We start from the raw sequence: 15,228 nt of genomic DNA on the forward strand, positions 1-15,228 counted from the left end.
AGTGCCAGTAATACATTTTAACCTTTTTAGAAGGTCTCTTTCTATAAGTCTATAATATATAACTAAACTATTGTTGTATGTGAAGTAAATAAGGTTTTTAAAAAGTTTAAGAAGCTTCATTAAATTAAAATGCAAAGCCCCCCGGACTGGTGGACAGGACCCAGGCAGTGTGAGTGCCACTGAAAATCAGCTCGCATGCTGCCTTTGGCACGCGTGCCATAGGTTGCCTACCCCTGCCCCAGATACACCCTCCCAGTTTGACAGCAACCATTGATAACTATTCTTTGAGTATGGTCTTTCAACCAGTTGTGCACCCGCCTTATAGTAATTTCATCTAGACGACAATTCCCTGTTTTGCTTGTGAAAATGTCATATGGGACTGTGTCAAAAGATGGAAATTAGTTTGGTTTGGGATGATTTGTTTTTGACACATCCATGCTCGCTATTCTTTACAATCCTAATGTCCTCTAGGTGCTTACAAATTGATTGTTTAATAATTTGTTCCAGTAACTTTTCAGGTATTGATGTTAGGTTGACTGGTCTATAATTCCCTGCATCTTCTTTGTTCTCCTTTTTAAAGATAGGTACTATGTTTACCCTTCTCCACTCTTCTGGGACCTCACCTGTCTTTCGGTAGTTCTCAAAGATAATTGCTAACTGTTCTGAGACTGCTCAAACTAGTTCATTAGGTACCTGAGAATGAATTTCACCTGACCCTGCTGACCTGAATACATCCAATTTATCTAAATATTCTTTAATTAGTTATTTCCCTGTTTTGGCTTGTATTGCTTACCCTTTGTTGTTAATTGGCATAAATCTGTACCATCACATCCCTTTAAACAAAAGGTTTAAAAGTAAATAGGGACTGGAGTTTTAAATTTTCCTGGTTTGGGGAATTATCAAGGGAACAGCAAGTTGAGCCTTTTTCACAGAAAAGAAAAAAAAGAAACTAACTCTGAGTTACTACAGCGACAATTAAAAGAAAAACATATTTTTAGAAAAGTTACTGTGTATAAATCAATGTTGTTATTACTACTGAGGGCTCTGTACTTACCCGGTAATCTGTAACAAGCCCTGTAAGTTAAGGAAAAAAAAAATACTTAAATCTATTTACTGTGATAGCAAAAAACAGTCTGCTAAATGATATGAAATATTTTTATATTTTATTGCCACCATACACTTGGCCATGATGCCGCGAGGTTCTCGGTAGCGTTGAGTACAATGGCAACTGAGGACAGAGTACTCCTCCATTGGCAGAATTAATGAAACAGATTTCAAAAGGAGAAATGAGGCTCTCCTTTCCGTTATATTTGGGACCATGTGAATGATGATATGCCAAACACCCTATTTATCTTCCTGTTACAAGGAGACACTTGTCTGGGAAGTATCGAGTAAAACACCTTTCAGTAATTTGACTTGAAACAGGAATTCACTGCCTCAAAGAGAAAGAGTAACAACAGGTCACCAATTCATCACAGGATCTTTGTCATAAAACTGCCATAGTCTTCACTCTGGGAAACTGGAAATATTTTCAAGAAGGATTTTATGCTGTTGGTCACCCCAAGCTGCTCATTCACACTTATTGTTAGTATTTAAGTCTGTAAGACAAGTCACTGAGAATTCTAAATAACTGCTCATCAGGTATACTTGGACAACAATGCTTTGCTCTTCACTTCTGCTTTTCATTCAAGGTATTAAAAGCCCTTTATAAACACTGACAAAGCCACACACACACACAAAATACCCCCGTGAGGTAGGCACAGTATTAATAGACCTAATTTGTTCAGCACCTAGGGTGCAAGCTGTGCTTATTTTTTTAGGAATCTGTTAATTAAATTGATCTTTAGTTTAGGGGAAAGTGAGGCATAAAGTTGTAAAATGACTAGCTCCCAGTCATGCAGTGAGTCAGGGACAGAGACAAGAACAAAACCCATATCTTCTGCCTCTCAGTCCCAGGCTCTGCTTCAGGAACGTACTAAAGCATGTGTTTAAGTCTATCCCTGTTGAGCAATGCACTTAGGTAAGTGCTTAGCTTTAAGCATATGTCAGTTCCACTGACTTCAGAGACACTTAAGCATGTAACTAAGTGCTTGCCTAAACTGAGACCCCCCCAATGAAAAGGTACAATATGCTATTGTATTACATGCACTTTTTAAACTAGTCACATGCCATGTCTATGTTTCCTAACATTTTTATTTATGGGAAAAGGAAACATTTTCAGTGAAGTCCTGGTTGCCTGGTAGACCAGAGGCATGTTCCAATGCAGTGGCAATCTACACTGTGTACAGGGCTAGACTATGTGAAAAAATACTCCTATTATTACTAACACTTCCTACCCTTCCTTCCTCCTCATATTTGTTTGCTTCATTAACTTGTTGTTGCTTGTGATGATCAAGACTGTAAGCTTTTCAGGGCAATGACTGTCTCTTTACTAGATGTTTGTATTGCACCTAGGACAATGGGGCTCTCATTCTTGTTTTGGCCCCTTCGGCACAAGTACACTCCGCCCATTGACCTAGTGGAAGACCAGTTGGGTCTCAGATGAGTAACAAGGCAATTTGATAACACTCTTTTCCTTTTACATCTCAATGGCTATTTTAATGTAACAGTTGCAAGGGGGGTAGCGAAGGGTAAGGCAACTGGTGATGGGAAACTAATTGTATGTTGATGTAAGGGGCAGTGTCTAACGATCTACCAGTAACCCTTTTCATAAGCTGTGAAGTAGAAAGCAATCAATGATTAAGTCCTTGTTCTAGTGATTACATGCCTTATTATTTCATCTGTATTTAATCAGGAGGATTTGAATTGTGGTAGCACATGTGGCATTCACGAGAGAGTATAAAGCTATTTCCTTCTAACACTGCCATTAGGATCTGACCTATACTGCTGGTTGCCAGGCAGGCTAGTACAATTCCCCTGGTGTGAGGAAGCAAATCACATACCATTATAATTACTGACAAAATAAAGACTTTCCTCTTTGAGGTGCATATAATTGCTACAGGGTTATTAAGAGTAATTGCACACAGATTGATATTTTTTGCCAATCATTTAAATTCCTGAGTGATAGATGAATGATGTTTAAAGCATCACCTCGTTTTCCTTGTGAGCCATGGCTGAAATTTTCCAACTGGGGTGAACACCTAAACCCATAATTAGGCATCTAAATAAAAGTAGCTTGATTTTCAGAAGTGCTGAGCTCCTATAAATCCCATTGAAGTCACTGGGAGCATCAGCCTCTGGCTGCTCAGCAGCTTTGAAAAGCATGCCACTTCTACTTAGCTGCCTAAATATGATTTTAATAGCTCCACGTTAGGCACCTGAATTTGAAAAATGTGGCTCTTATTTCTGGGAAAGGACTGGCAAATAAGGATTGGACACAGAGCAATTAGTCTCCTAAACTGCAGGTTCAGATCTGGATCAGGCTGGTAATGACCAAGAGACGATGTCTGCCATCTGAGGACCTACGTGGAATATTCTGTTGAGTTACTATGTCCAGATTAAAAAAAAACAAAAACGCAGTTCGTAGTTTTGTTGGCAGATTAAGGCAAGGAAAAGGCATAAAGACTGAACTGCCCCCACCCTTAGATGGAACATTCAAGTCAAGTAGGAAACACTTTGGTGGGCAGTGTTAAACAGGGCTTGCATTTCTCCTGCTGTCACTGTCACCTCAGATTCCAGTGCTGTCAATTTCACAATTTTCATGACAGCTAATATTCAGTTTAACTTTAAAAAAAAAAAAAAAAAAAAGCAAGCAGATTTTCACATAAGGTAGGCAACTCTCAGTGCCTATGTGTAGTCATAGTCATTTATATTTCTTGTAATAAAAACATTGTTCTAATAAAGCATGTTTCTTGGAAATTTTAGCCAGAGAGGACAAACCTCATCGCCACAGCTTGTGCAATTTCCTGATTATTGCTTTGCTTCACATTTGCATTGTATTAAAATCAGAGTCAGCCCACATAGCCAGGAATTAGGAAATTCTCCTACATTTAGAACCCAAGTCTTTAAAAAAGTTACTGGAGTAGAAAAGTTTACTTTGTTCTCTATCTCCTGGAATTACCTCATCTAAATTAGAATGAGATGTTTGTTGAGTTTTGGGTTGGAAAATCCTAAGACCTGGTGCCAAAGCCTAATGTTGATACAACAAGAAAACTTCCTAACATTGCATTATTTCATATAAACAAGTAATACACTATCCCATCGAGTAGTTTGAAGATACAAACCACACAGCATTATAATGGACAAGTAACGGGCCCTGTTTTTGATAGATGCAATTGTTAAACGTGCAACTGAAAAATATAATTTAATTAAATTACTTATTTTAAACTGTATCTAACAAGGGCAAATTACTCATAAAGTAGCAATTTCACTCTGAACAATGCGTTCCACTTTCCTTACGCAATGCAGGCCTATTTACATGGGGAAGGAGGGATACACAGAAGGGAAAGGCAGCAGCTATGGTAGCACCAGTCAGTTTGTGCAGTTGTCCCTAGCACCTTCGTGGTTGCTACCCAGAGACTCATGTCCTTGTGACCAAAGAGGTCACATTCAACAGAAAAGGAAGAAGTCAGGAGAACAGCCATACTACCGAGTAAGTTCCTATTCTAGGGCAGGGAATGTTACTATGCAACTTGTACCATTAGTCAGTGGTACCCTGCACAACTGTAATTGCCCTGCACAGTTCTAACCAATTGTGGGGGTGGGAGGTGGGCAGCTGGTGATGGGACAGAAGCCATTCTGCAATTACTGGATATGTGCCAAGAGCAACATTGACACATGAAGATACCCTACGCATGGCCTAAGAGCTCCAAGGTCTTCACTGGCTTTTTACAAAGACACCAGGTCTGCACAAGATTTGTAGGCCTCACTTTATCCTCTGTCACAGGATGACTGGCCCTTTAAGGTGTAATGGGGTCAGCCCCACCTGTGCCTCATTCAGCACTCCTCCCCAAGTGGGGAAAATTAGTGTAGCCCCATGACAGGTAGATCATGTGGTTAAATCAGTCCAGGCCTGGAGATAAAAGAGAAGCTTCCAGAGATGCAAATAGCCCTACCTGGGAGTAAAGGATGAAGCAGAAAGGGGCCAGCCAGAAGAAGCTAATCAAGGACTGCAGCCAGCCTGAGTTATCCAGACAGACACTGAAGGAGTGCTCTGTGATTCCTGAGTCAAAGGGAGCAAGGGCTGGACTTGAGGGACAAAAGAACAGTTTGACTGATATGCTGTAAGAGACTCAATAAATGAAACTCCATATAAAGGGGTGTATGTGTCTTGCTGCAAGCATTCTGATATTATCACGATGCAGCTTCAAAAATTGTTTTCCATCAACCACATTCATATCAGATAAAATTTACTTCATTTACTTCTGCATCCTTGGAGAATGCAGCTACTATCTTGTCACTCTATGAAGGCCTGCATTTCTGTCCCGTGGGAAACATATATTTTGAAATTTTGCTTTCATTTTGAATTGGGCAAAAAAGCAAAATAATGAATTGTTTTGCAGAACAGAAAGTTGGGAACATTTTTTATTTAAAAATGTTGAATGATTTAAATAGGGATTAGGTGCTTAACTCTGTTTAGGCACTTTTGAAAATCTGAGTATGCACTTATCTGCCTCTATAGGCACCTAAATATATTTGAAAATCTGATCCTAGTCACTTTTGAAAATGAGATTTAGATTATTTTTAAAAAGTTTTATCCCTAACCTTTCACTGAGTTTTGCAATAAAAAAAAAGTGTGGATAAAACAAAGATCTTATTTAAATACAAAATTACCAGATTCCTGATGGCAATGCTGCAGGTAAAGAGGATCTAATTTAAAGGCATTTGTTAAGTCTGATCTCTTCTTCACCCTGCACAAAAAGACCAACATGAATTAGATTATCACAGCATTGTCTCACCTAAGATAAAAGACAATTAATAGGTGATTAGGTAAGGAAATCAGATGAGGAAAATCAGTTTCAGTCACATATTTCCAATGTACTACCTAGTCCTTATATAGGGCCCAATCCTGCAAACCTTTATTTTCTACATTGTCACTGCTCATTGGAAGCCCTGAAGTTAGGGTTTGCAGCACTGAACTCTTACTGCATATTTAAAAAACAGACAGGAAACAAACACACACCAAGTCCTTCCCCAGGGAAAACAGGCACTCACACCAGAACATGTGAGTTAGTTAAGACAACAGTAAAATTAGTGGTGAATGCAATATTTGCAGTGATATGTTGAAGCAATTGCATTGTCAGAGGTACCATGGCTTTGAAGGCTTGATATAATGTAATCATCTCTGAAAGACAAGCTCCATTGAGTGTAAAACTAGTGGGCAGTGTAGCTGGAATAACTTTCAAAGGCAAATATTTTTTTCTTCTAAAGGGAAGAAGCTACATCATATTGATTAGTAATAATAAGTATTTTGATGGCATAATCTTTATTTGTAGAGGAAGTCACTCATACACAACAAATAATGGGCAATCTACATAAGGTGAGATTAGATACCCCAAAGATAGAGACTATTTTGTCACCATATTAGGCTTGTAAATATTTGATAAAATAACTAAGAACATTAGTATGGGATAGCAAAGAGAAAATGGTCAACAAAATCTATTTCTTGTACAAGATTCTGCATGTTTGTTTCTAATTGGAATTATTTGTAAATTTCTACCTAAACATCTAATTTCCAATATCTTACTCTTTGTATGCATGTAAGTATATGTCAAATGCGCACACACTCTACATCAGGGGTCCCCAACATGATGCCCGTGAGCGCCATGGCACCCGGCGGGGTACCTAAGTGTGCCTGCGCACTGGCCGGCAGACGAGCATTCGCCGAAATGCCACTGACAAGCTGCATCATCTAGAGGCATCGCCACCAAAATGCCGCCAATTTTTGGCGGTGACACCTCTGGATGACGCTACTTGTCCGTGTCATTTTGGTGGCGACGCCTATTGACGTTGCCGTTTGTCGGCAGAATTTTGGCGGATGCTTGTCTGCCGCCACGGTCCTTTGTGGCTTGTCATCTGGCGCCCGCCAGATGAAAAAGGTTGGGGACCACTGCCTATATGCACTCAATATCATGTTCCAAAAGATAACATTCATTCCTTATATTTAAGGAGATAAGCAGGTGCATAATTTTAAGTGCATAAGCAGCAGTTGAAGTCAATGGGACTTGTGCACAAAGTTACATGCCTGCTTAATTATTTGCCTGGGCAACGCTGGGTCAGGAGGAAACTAACCATACTATGGAGGTATGAAGCAATGAACTATTAGAATTAGAGATCCACCCCTTCTTTTGCAACATCCAGTATTGATCAATATAAGAGAAAGGACATCTGATTAAACAACATTTGCTATGGTGTGGCAATTTTTTCGAAAGGTGCTTAAATGTTTTCAACTCCCACTCCTACTAGCTCATAGATGGATACTTAGAAACAATTGTGTCGGTGAGCCCTGCAGGTACTAAACGGACATTATTGTTTTTAAAGGGGATATGGTCTTTCCTAGGTAAAAGTCTCAAAGATTCTATCTGACAATAAGAAAATGTCTATTTGAGAGGGCTTCATTTAAAAAAAGTCTAAAATCCTAAGAAATAAAGCCAACAGAGCTGCATCTGCACACACCAAGTCTAAATTTGATCTTGAGTAGTTACGATTCCCCACAATGAATTTTAGCTTCTAACATTGAATACATCTGAGGATTTATGTCATGCCCTTACCTTCATTTGCATATACCACTGTCTGATTTAAGGTCTCTGTACATATTTTAGAAAGTTTCTTTGATACCTTATGGGGACGGAAGCTTTCTTAAAGATCTGAAGTCATGCTAATAGACCCATTAAGATTTAGCTGGCTGAGATTTGCACATTAAAGGTTCATACCGCCAAGTGCACAATAAAAATCCCTCTGAATAGAATAATGAAATCATTATGAAAAGTAGTTACCTATTTTGATTGCACAACTGCAGCTTTTAAAGACCTCAATTATCATGTCCATTTTAATTTATAAAGAAAATAACCAAAATGATTACTTCTCATTATAGATTAACTCCTTGTAAAATTTTATTTTAAACTATAAAAAACATTTTCCTTTTAAAAAATAATATGTTCAAAATCCTTTAGTGTGCTGTAAGCCAGGTTGTCAGTCTAGAACACACTGGCTTCCTGCACACTGACTGGTTGTGTGAACGCTGTTATCACACATTGGAAGTTCCTTAGTGCACTTTGGATGCTTTGGAACAGCAGTAGGTCAAAGTGCATTATGGACCTTTTAGTGTATGATTGCAGGGTCTAACTGGCCAGTTAGTGTGTGGCAGGCTTGTGAGCTGTAGATCACACCCTGGCTTGCTGCACACTAAATTGCCATGTAGACAAGCCCTCAGCCTCCTTTGAAAATCTCAGCCTTTATGAATATATTTCCATCTAATGTTTCACCTTTGTATTGGGTGGCATTCCCAATCTTAAGAGAGGTGAGGTTTAAACCTGGACCGTGTTTAGGCTGCAGTTCAAGGTTTGGGTTCAGGCTTGGCTTCAGGCCCCTCTTCAGCAAAGCACTTACACCTAAACTTAACTTTAAGTACATGTTTAATTTCCTTTTAAATCAGTGGAACTTAAGCACATGCTTAAGTGTGTTGCTGAAGTGAGGCCCTAATGGCACCAACATCTTGCAATGTATTCTGATGAAGTTTCAGCCCAAAGTGGCAGAAATCTTCCCAGATCTCATGAGATTTTCCTCCATACAGAGTCAAAATCTTATGAGAGCAGCTGCTTTTGTGAGATCTTTTATCTGATGGAATCAGAAATATGTCCTTCTGGTTTTAGATCAGACCCACAACCAAAATTATAGAGATGCCTATGCATTTCAGGCTGCAATTTTGAAGTGCTCAGACACCCGTGATAACTACAGTATAAAAGCCTTGGCAGATTAGACAGGCAAGAATAAGAAACTGGCCCTGTGCATGCATGTGAATAGATGTAAACACCATTATATTTGAACCCGAGGGAGAAATCTAAATGAGCAAATTGCTACAGAAGGTCATTTACAGTAAGTATCACAGCTTTGCTTAGAAGAGACTTCCACAGTTGCTTTGTAGAAAAATTTGGGAGCGCTGGATTGTTCCAGCAGTGCTTTCCCCGCCTCCGACTGATTCACTGGATCTATAGGAAAGGTAATTCATTGGAAAGATGAGGCAGAGAAAGTGACTGATGTAAAGGATTAGCTAGAGAAAAAAAAAACAAAAAAGCCCTCCCCAATAGTGCTATGAAGGATAACTCATCCTGGCAGCCCATAGATAATGAATGTGTGTGAACAATAACACAAAATGGTAATCCAAAAGGGCAATAAGGGAACCTTTCAAGTTATTGGGGGCAAAATATAGGAGGATTAATAATGGAATATAGTGCTGCCCACATATAGAAGATCATATGTCTGGAGACAGTTGCTTTCATATATGGAATTTTGTTTCCCCCAAAGCTTTCCTGTGGGTCAGAAACCAACATTGTTATATTTTTATGATCAGAATAAAAATGTAGGTCTCATTGGACTCCTTCAGTGTTACTGAGGAGTAAGATGAAGGTATTCTGCTGCTAGTGTTATTGGCCTGCCTGGAGTGGTTTTGCTCTTTCTTGATACAAACAGGATCATTTTAATAATAATAAAAAATCAGACTAATAAAATAATAATACTAATTAATAGTGCATTTAAAGAGAAAGGAAGAGAGACCCTGATGGCTTTATGTACTTCTGAGCACCCATTAACTTCAGCAGAAACTGCAGGTTCTTGCTCCTGTGAAAGTCAGGCTACTTTTATTTAGGTGCCTAAACTAGAATTAATGTGCCTAACTTTAAGCACACACGTTTGGACAAGATTTATATGGACCTTGCTCTGTGGACTGAAAACTAAATAGGTATAGTTTATCCATCTGCAGTGGATTGCAAACTACCTCTAAGGCCTGAGACTATATGCCCCTGGAGTCTGGGAGGAACTCTATCTCATTCCATAGGATTATGCACAAACCAATGCACAAAGTGTGAGTTCACTGTTCCAGTGCTGTCTAGAAAGTTGTTCTACATCACAGAATTTATCTGTCATGATAAACTGCCACCACAACCCCTGGGAAATTCAGTTTAAAGAACTACATTCAAAATGTTAAAGTTGCCAAGTAAAGAATTCAAAATGAAGAGAGTTTGGACTTTACAAAGTTAAGGTTGCCCGGAGTTTTGAGTGAATTCTCTTAAGGTTATTTTTTACAATTGTGCATACACGCATACATACAGCTTTTTAAATGTCTGGGCTTTGGCAGAGTAGGAGCAATATAATTCAAAAAATGTAATTTTTAATATACTTTTAACTGGGCTTAACAGAATTATGAGGGAAAGGGATTAAGGGGGAGATTTTCCAAGGGATGCACAAATGTAAGTGAGGCATCTCACTGCCATTTGTGCCTTTGAAAATCTCCTCTTAAATGCCCGAGTCTCCTCTGACTTAGACCAGTTTTACATTGGTGTAACTCCATAGATTTATGTCCATGCAAGCAAGAGCAAATTCATACACTAACCATGTCTAGATATTGCACCGTTCAGTAGTTATTTTGTGATTTACACTACTTTCCTGTCAAAGAAATGAAAAGTGTTTGCTCTAACTGCTCATGAACGCAGCTACTGAGTTTCTTCTTATTACGTTTTGTTGCCATATGAGAACTGAATTGAGAGAGAAAGCCAAGAGTATGATGGTTCATTTCCTCACTTCCATCAGTGGCTTCTCAGACACTTGGCTTTCTGAATCATGGAAGGGAGTTGAGGGGGAAGCAAGAAAATGAATTCCGTCCTTCTCTCTTCTAATGTTTACACAGAGACACACATCTCATCATGAGATAATTACACACTAGGGCTTGGTTCTAAACCACAAAATATTCTTTATTGAGATGTGACTACCAGTAAGAATGAGGCAGAATCAAAACACCAGAAACACGGACTGTTTCTGTTCTGCATTTGCACAGCATCTAGCACAATGAGGGTCCTAGTTCATGATAAGGGCTCCCAGGTGCTACAGTGGTGAATAATCATAATAACCTACTGATACCTACCAAAAAGAAGAACATTTGCAGCAGGACACTGATCTGGACATTTAGAGTTAGCAACCCTAACCTAGGAGCTGAAAAGCTCCTAGTACATGGTGATGTGCACATTTGTAACTGGGGATGAAGTCATAGGCACAAAAGTCTCATGTTTTTATACATTAGTAATGCTGATGATAAGAGAGAAGGAAAGGAGAGAGGGAACGTACTGATAATTAGTACTGTTCCAGATTTTTCAGGTGATTTTTTAAAAAATAAAAATGGCCCTTTTTCCAAAATGAAAATGTTAGTTTTTCAACAAAAAATGGAAAGGCATTTTTTTTTCAGTTTTTGAAAATGGAATTTTTTTTTTAATTTTTTTTTTAAAAAGTTTCTTTTGAATTTTTTCATGGAAAATATTTAGCATTTCCTGAGCAGCTCTTTTGGTAATCAATATACTCAGATGGTGGGTGACTGCAAGATGCTGGCAATAGAGCTTCCCAACAAACCTAAGTGTAAGTCCCAGCTATGAGATTGTCTGTTATGAGAATTTTATATTATTCTGTTTATTATTATTATTCTCCTTGTGATGATGATTATTTCCTTTAGGCCATTTTGCTTTGTGTCCCCAACATACCTGCAGGTTTCTCTGTGGCACCTCTTTGGAACACAAAATACAGTCTTGCTCCTCACACATGAATAATGAAAATAATTGAAAAACATTTGCAAAGGCTTTTTTGAATTGCACTGCTCTGAACCTACTAAAGTCCAGACTCTATAAACAAAGGCTTTTAAAGTGTGCAGTCAGAGAGACCATATCAAAATGGAGAAAGAAGTTTGGTGTAATGTGCAATTCATTTCTTTAAATGATGAGCACAAAATGGAATAGATCTGAATCTCCTGAATTTTTATGTCTAGCTCCAAACTTCAGGGCTCAGACCCATTTCTAGTTTTCTACCACCTCAGTCAAACAATTTATCATACTACTGTGCATCATTCACTTAGACAAAACTCCATATTTCTATGTGACAAAGGGAATAAGCATTTAGAAAGAGTGTTCTTCACCATAAAGTTCACTATTTCTGACAACTTTATAAATCCTGTATTACTTACCACATAGCAGAGCAGTCAAAATTCACTAAGAGCCATTTGTGTGGGTTAAAGTTAAATGAATCTGCAAACTGACAGGGTTTTAAAAAAAGAAGAATTAGAAAAAATATGGGTCAGAGTCCTCAAGTTATAAAAGCACTTTCCATTTTCCCAATTGCACCCAGATTCAGGACAGCACTAAAACATAAACAAAATGCTTTCCTGAAATTCCAAAGTAAATGAGAGTTATATGTGCAAGCTGAGTGAAAATCATCCCGCACAGAGGAGCAGCACGTAAACCTCATGTAAGCCTTCCAAGGTCAACAGGACTACATGCTTGCTCTGTTATACATATGCTTAAGTACGCTTTGCTGAATCAGAGCCATTATGCATACACACAAGGGAGCAGAAATCAGGGTGCTTGGACAACCTAACTTCTGGCATCTCCTAAATCTTGAATGTTTTACTTGTGCCATTGATAATGTGCTTTTAATACAGATTTTATATCATACATAAACATCATCTCAAACAAAACATCCCAAATTTTGGTTTTTAGCCCATTTTCTACTCAAGAGTTCCTAGATTTCACTATTTCACAGAGTGAGAAATTAATATTATAAACATAGACATATATTTTATATATGCACGCATACACAGGTAATAGATTTTGATCTAGAATTGTGTTTCAGTCAGTCTAACCACAGAATTAAAGGTGGTCAAAAAAATTTTCCCTACATTTTTTTCGTTTAATCAGAGTCATTTCTCATCTAAACTAAATTTATACAAAAAAATACCCAGAAAACTAAACAAAACAAAACAAAAAAAAACACTTTCAACCAGTTCTACACAGAACGCATGGCTATACGTTAAATTTTTGACAATATCAACTTCGCATTACACGTATTCAGGATGGAAGCTTCCCATGCTGTGAAAGGCATGAAGGACATTTGTGTTGAAAGTCTTCTCCTTTAGGTCTATGGCAGCAGTTGATGTTGAACAGTAGGGACACAAAGGAGAAGTGGGGATCCTGAAGCACCAGTCGCCACCTAATAGCTATCTTTTCACATTTGTTTCTCATTAACTTCCTCATCTTTGGTGAAAGGGCAGTGGTTGCCCATGTTGGAGGAGTTTTTTATCCTTCTAATATCTGAGGTAGGGAATCTATTCAGAGCTGTTGAATAGTTGCCACACTAACAGATGCTGGCTGTGCAATGGATGCTGATTCATTTCCTGCAGGAACCTATAAAAATAATTAATAAAATCCACACAGGAAATTACAGCAAGCTTCATTTGCTGATAAAAAAAAAAAAGAATGAGAGAGAAATGCTTCATTTGTTAGGTTTTTCCTCCTCTTTTATTAGTCTACCTATCAGAGCTGCTCTGTTTAAATTTCTGTCTTTACCAAACAGTGATATTTTCTCCATTGACGTGGAAGACAAGGACTTATCTGACTGTGTGAGGGGAGCACCAGGAAATTACAGCACCCTTATCTAAGCAACTAAGTGCCAACTGACTTGGTAAGAGGAAAAGAAAAAGAAACCTGAGAATTATTGGAAGAAAATTTCAACTGACTCATTTTCAAATATTAAACACCGTCTGTTATAGACACAGACGCAGTCTGGCCTTATATGTAGAGTTGCCAATTTTGGCTGGATGTATTCCTGGAGGTTTCATCAAATGACAAGATCTTTAATTAAAGATGGATCTTTAATTTCTGGAGACTCCAGGACAATTCTAGAAGGTTGGGAACCCTATGGTATATGCCCTATAGGAGGTATATAGTAATACTTCTATGTCTTGCTTTCAAAACAGGTGAGATAGTGGTTGTTATATTTTTTGAACTTTATAGAATTAGGATGTTAAAATGTTCTCTACCAGGATATTTAAGCAAAAATTACCTTCTCTCATGCTGGACTGATTTCAGCGCTACTTGGTATTTTGAACAGCACATTTTTGTGTGTGTGTAAAAATTGCAGAAATGGTTTTACCTGACATGGTAACCATTATAAACTAAATCTATTTTTGATATGATAAAATTGTGAGAGTTGGCACAGCTAAGCTTTGCTTCTCTGTGGAGCAAGTTTGTCTATGTTCAACTCTGCATTTTTGCACAAATTATATGATCTAAAAGCATCTGTAAGGATTCACTCCCAAGAGGAGAATGTCAAAAATGGATCTATGATTCTCACATCTTTTAATGTTACCTTATTTATACAAAATGCTCCCAAATGTGCCTAAAACCAGTTATGAGTTTAGGTTGCTGCCTTTTGTAGCTTAGCCTGTAGGACAAACTTACTGAATGATGATCAAGATGGGCCCAAAAACCAAAACACTGGACATACAGCCCTTTCTCTAAACTGAGGGAGGATCTGGATTTAATTTAACAGCTGACCCCTGTCTCGATAGTGGTCTGAATCAACAATCCAACATTTTGATATAATCCTTCCTTGTTCGGAACTTAAAAGAAGTTCATGTCCTGATCAAGATCCAAACTATGGGAAGAAGCAACTCTCAGGTACTCTTGGAGTCGTTTCTGCTGATTTGGGGATCATTGGTGGGACGGGGACAGGGACTACACTGGCACACAAACCTAAGCCTCCTCCTCCAATATCACAGTGCCAGAAGAGGTGCTGGGGGGCCAGAGGAAGGAAATGCTCTTTGCCAGCATAGCCAGACTTACACCGAGTTTGCTTTTTATCCATCACTTTCAATATTTTGTACAGAAGTGCAGCATTTTTATCAAGCATGGACTCTGAGTTACAGTCAAAGGAAAGCAGAGGTTTAAGAATCTATGGGGCCTTTCTTTTTTGTCAGCTGACAAGAGAGTGTGTAGGAGGATTGCAGGAATCTCCTGATTCTACGAAGTACATTCTGGTTTACTAAATAATGTTATGTGAGGTCTGAAATGAAAGCCAGTGTCACATTGGTCATTAATATCATTGTGAAATGTATGTACAGATACTATGTAAGGAGTTATGGATACACACTGAAAATAGGTTCTTATACTCTGTATCAAGGTACTAGACACAAGGAAGAGTGAAAAACAGGTTTGCTGTCAGACTGGGATGTCTCTCCATCTATTTGTTTACATCTAA

The 15,228-nt window shown here is 38.3% G+C and overlaps 1 protein-coding gene across 1 annotated transcript in view; it reads right to left on the reverse strand.

The window, feature by feature from the left end:
- The window catches only part of DDC (dopa decarboxylase), an 82,590-nt gene that overhangs the window by 19,731 nt on the left and 47,631 nt on the right, over window positions 1-15,228 (reverse strand). The window contains exons 9-11 of the mRNA XM_050937749.1: window positions 12,158-12,225; window positions 5,773-5,849; window positions 1,055-1,074 (exon numbers count right to left, since the gene is read on the reverse strand). Of these exons, the coding sequence (XP_050793706.1) occupies window positions 1,055-1,074; window positions 5,773-5,849; window positions 12,158-12,225 (165 nt within the window). The remainder of the gene's footprint in view (window positions 1-1,054; window positions 1,075-5,772; window positions 5,850-12,157; window positions 12,226-15,228) is intronic.

Source organism: Gopherus flavomarginatus, chromosome 2, assembly GCF_025201925.1.
Source record: "Gopherus flavomarginatus isolate rGopFla2 chromosome 2, rGopFla2.mat.asm, whole genome shotgun sequence".
Taxonomy (NCBI): domain Eukaryota; kingdom Metazoa; phylum Chordata; order Testudines; family Testudinidae; genus Gopherus; species Gopherus flavomarginatus.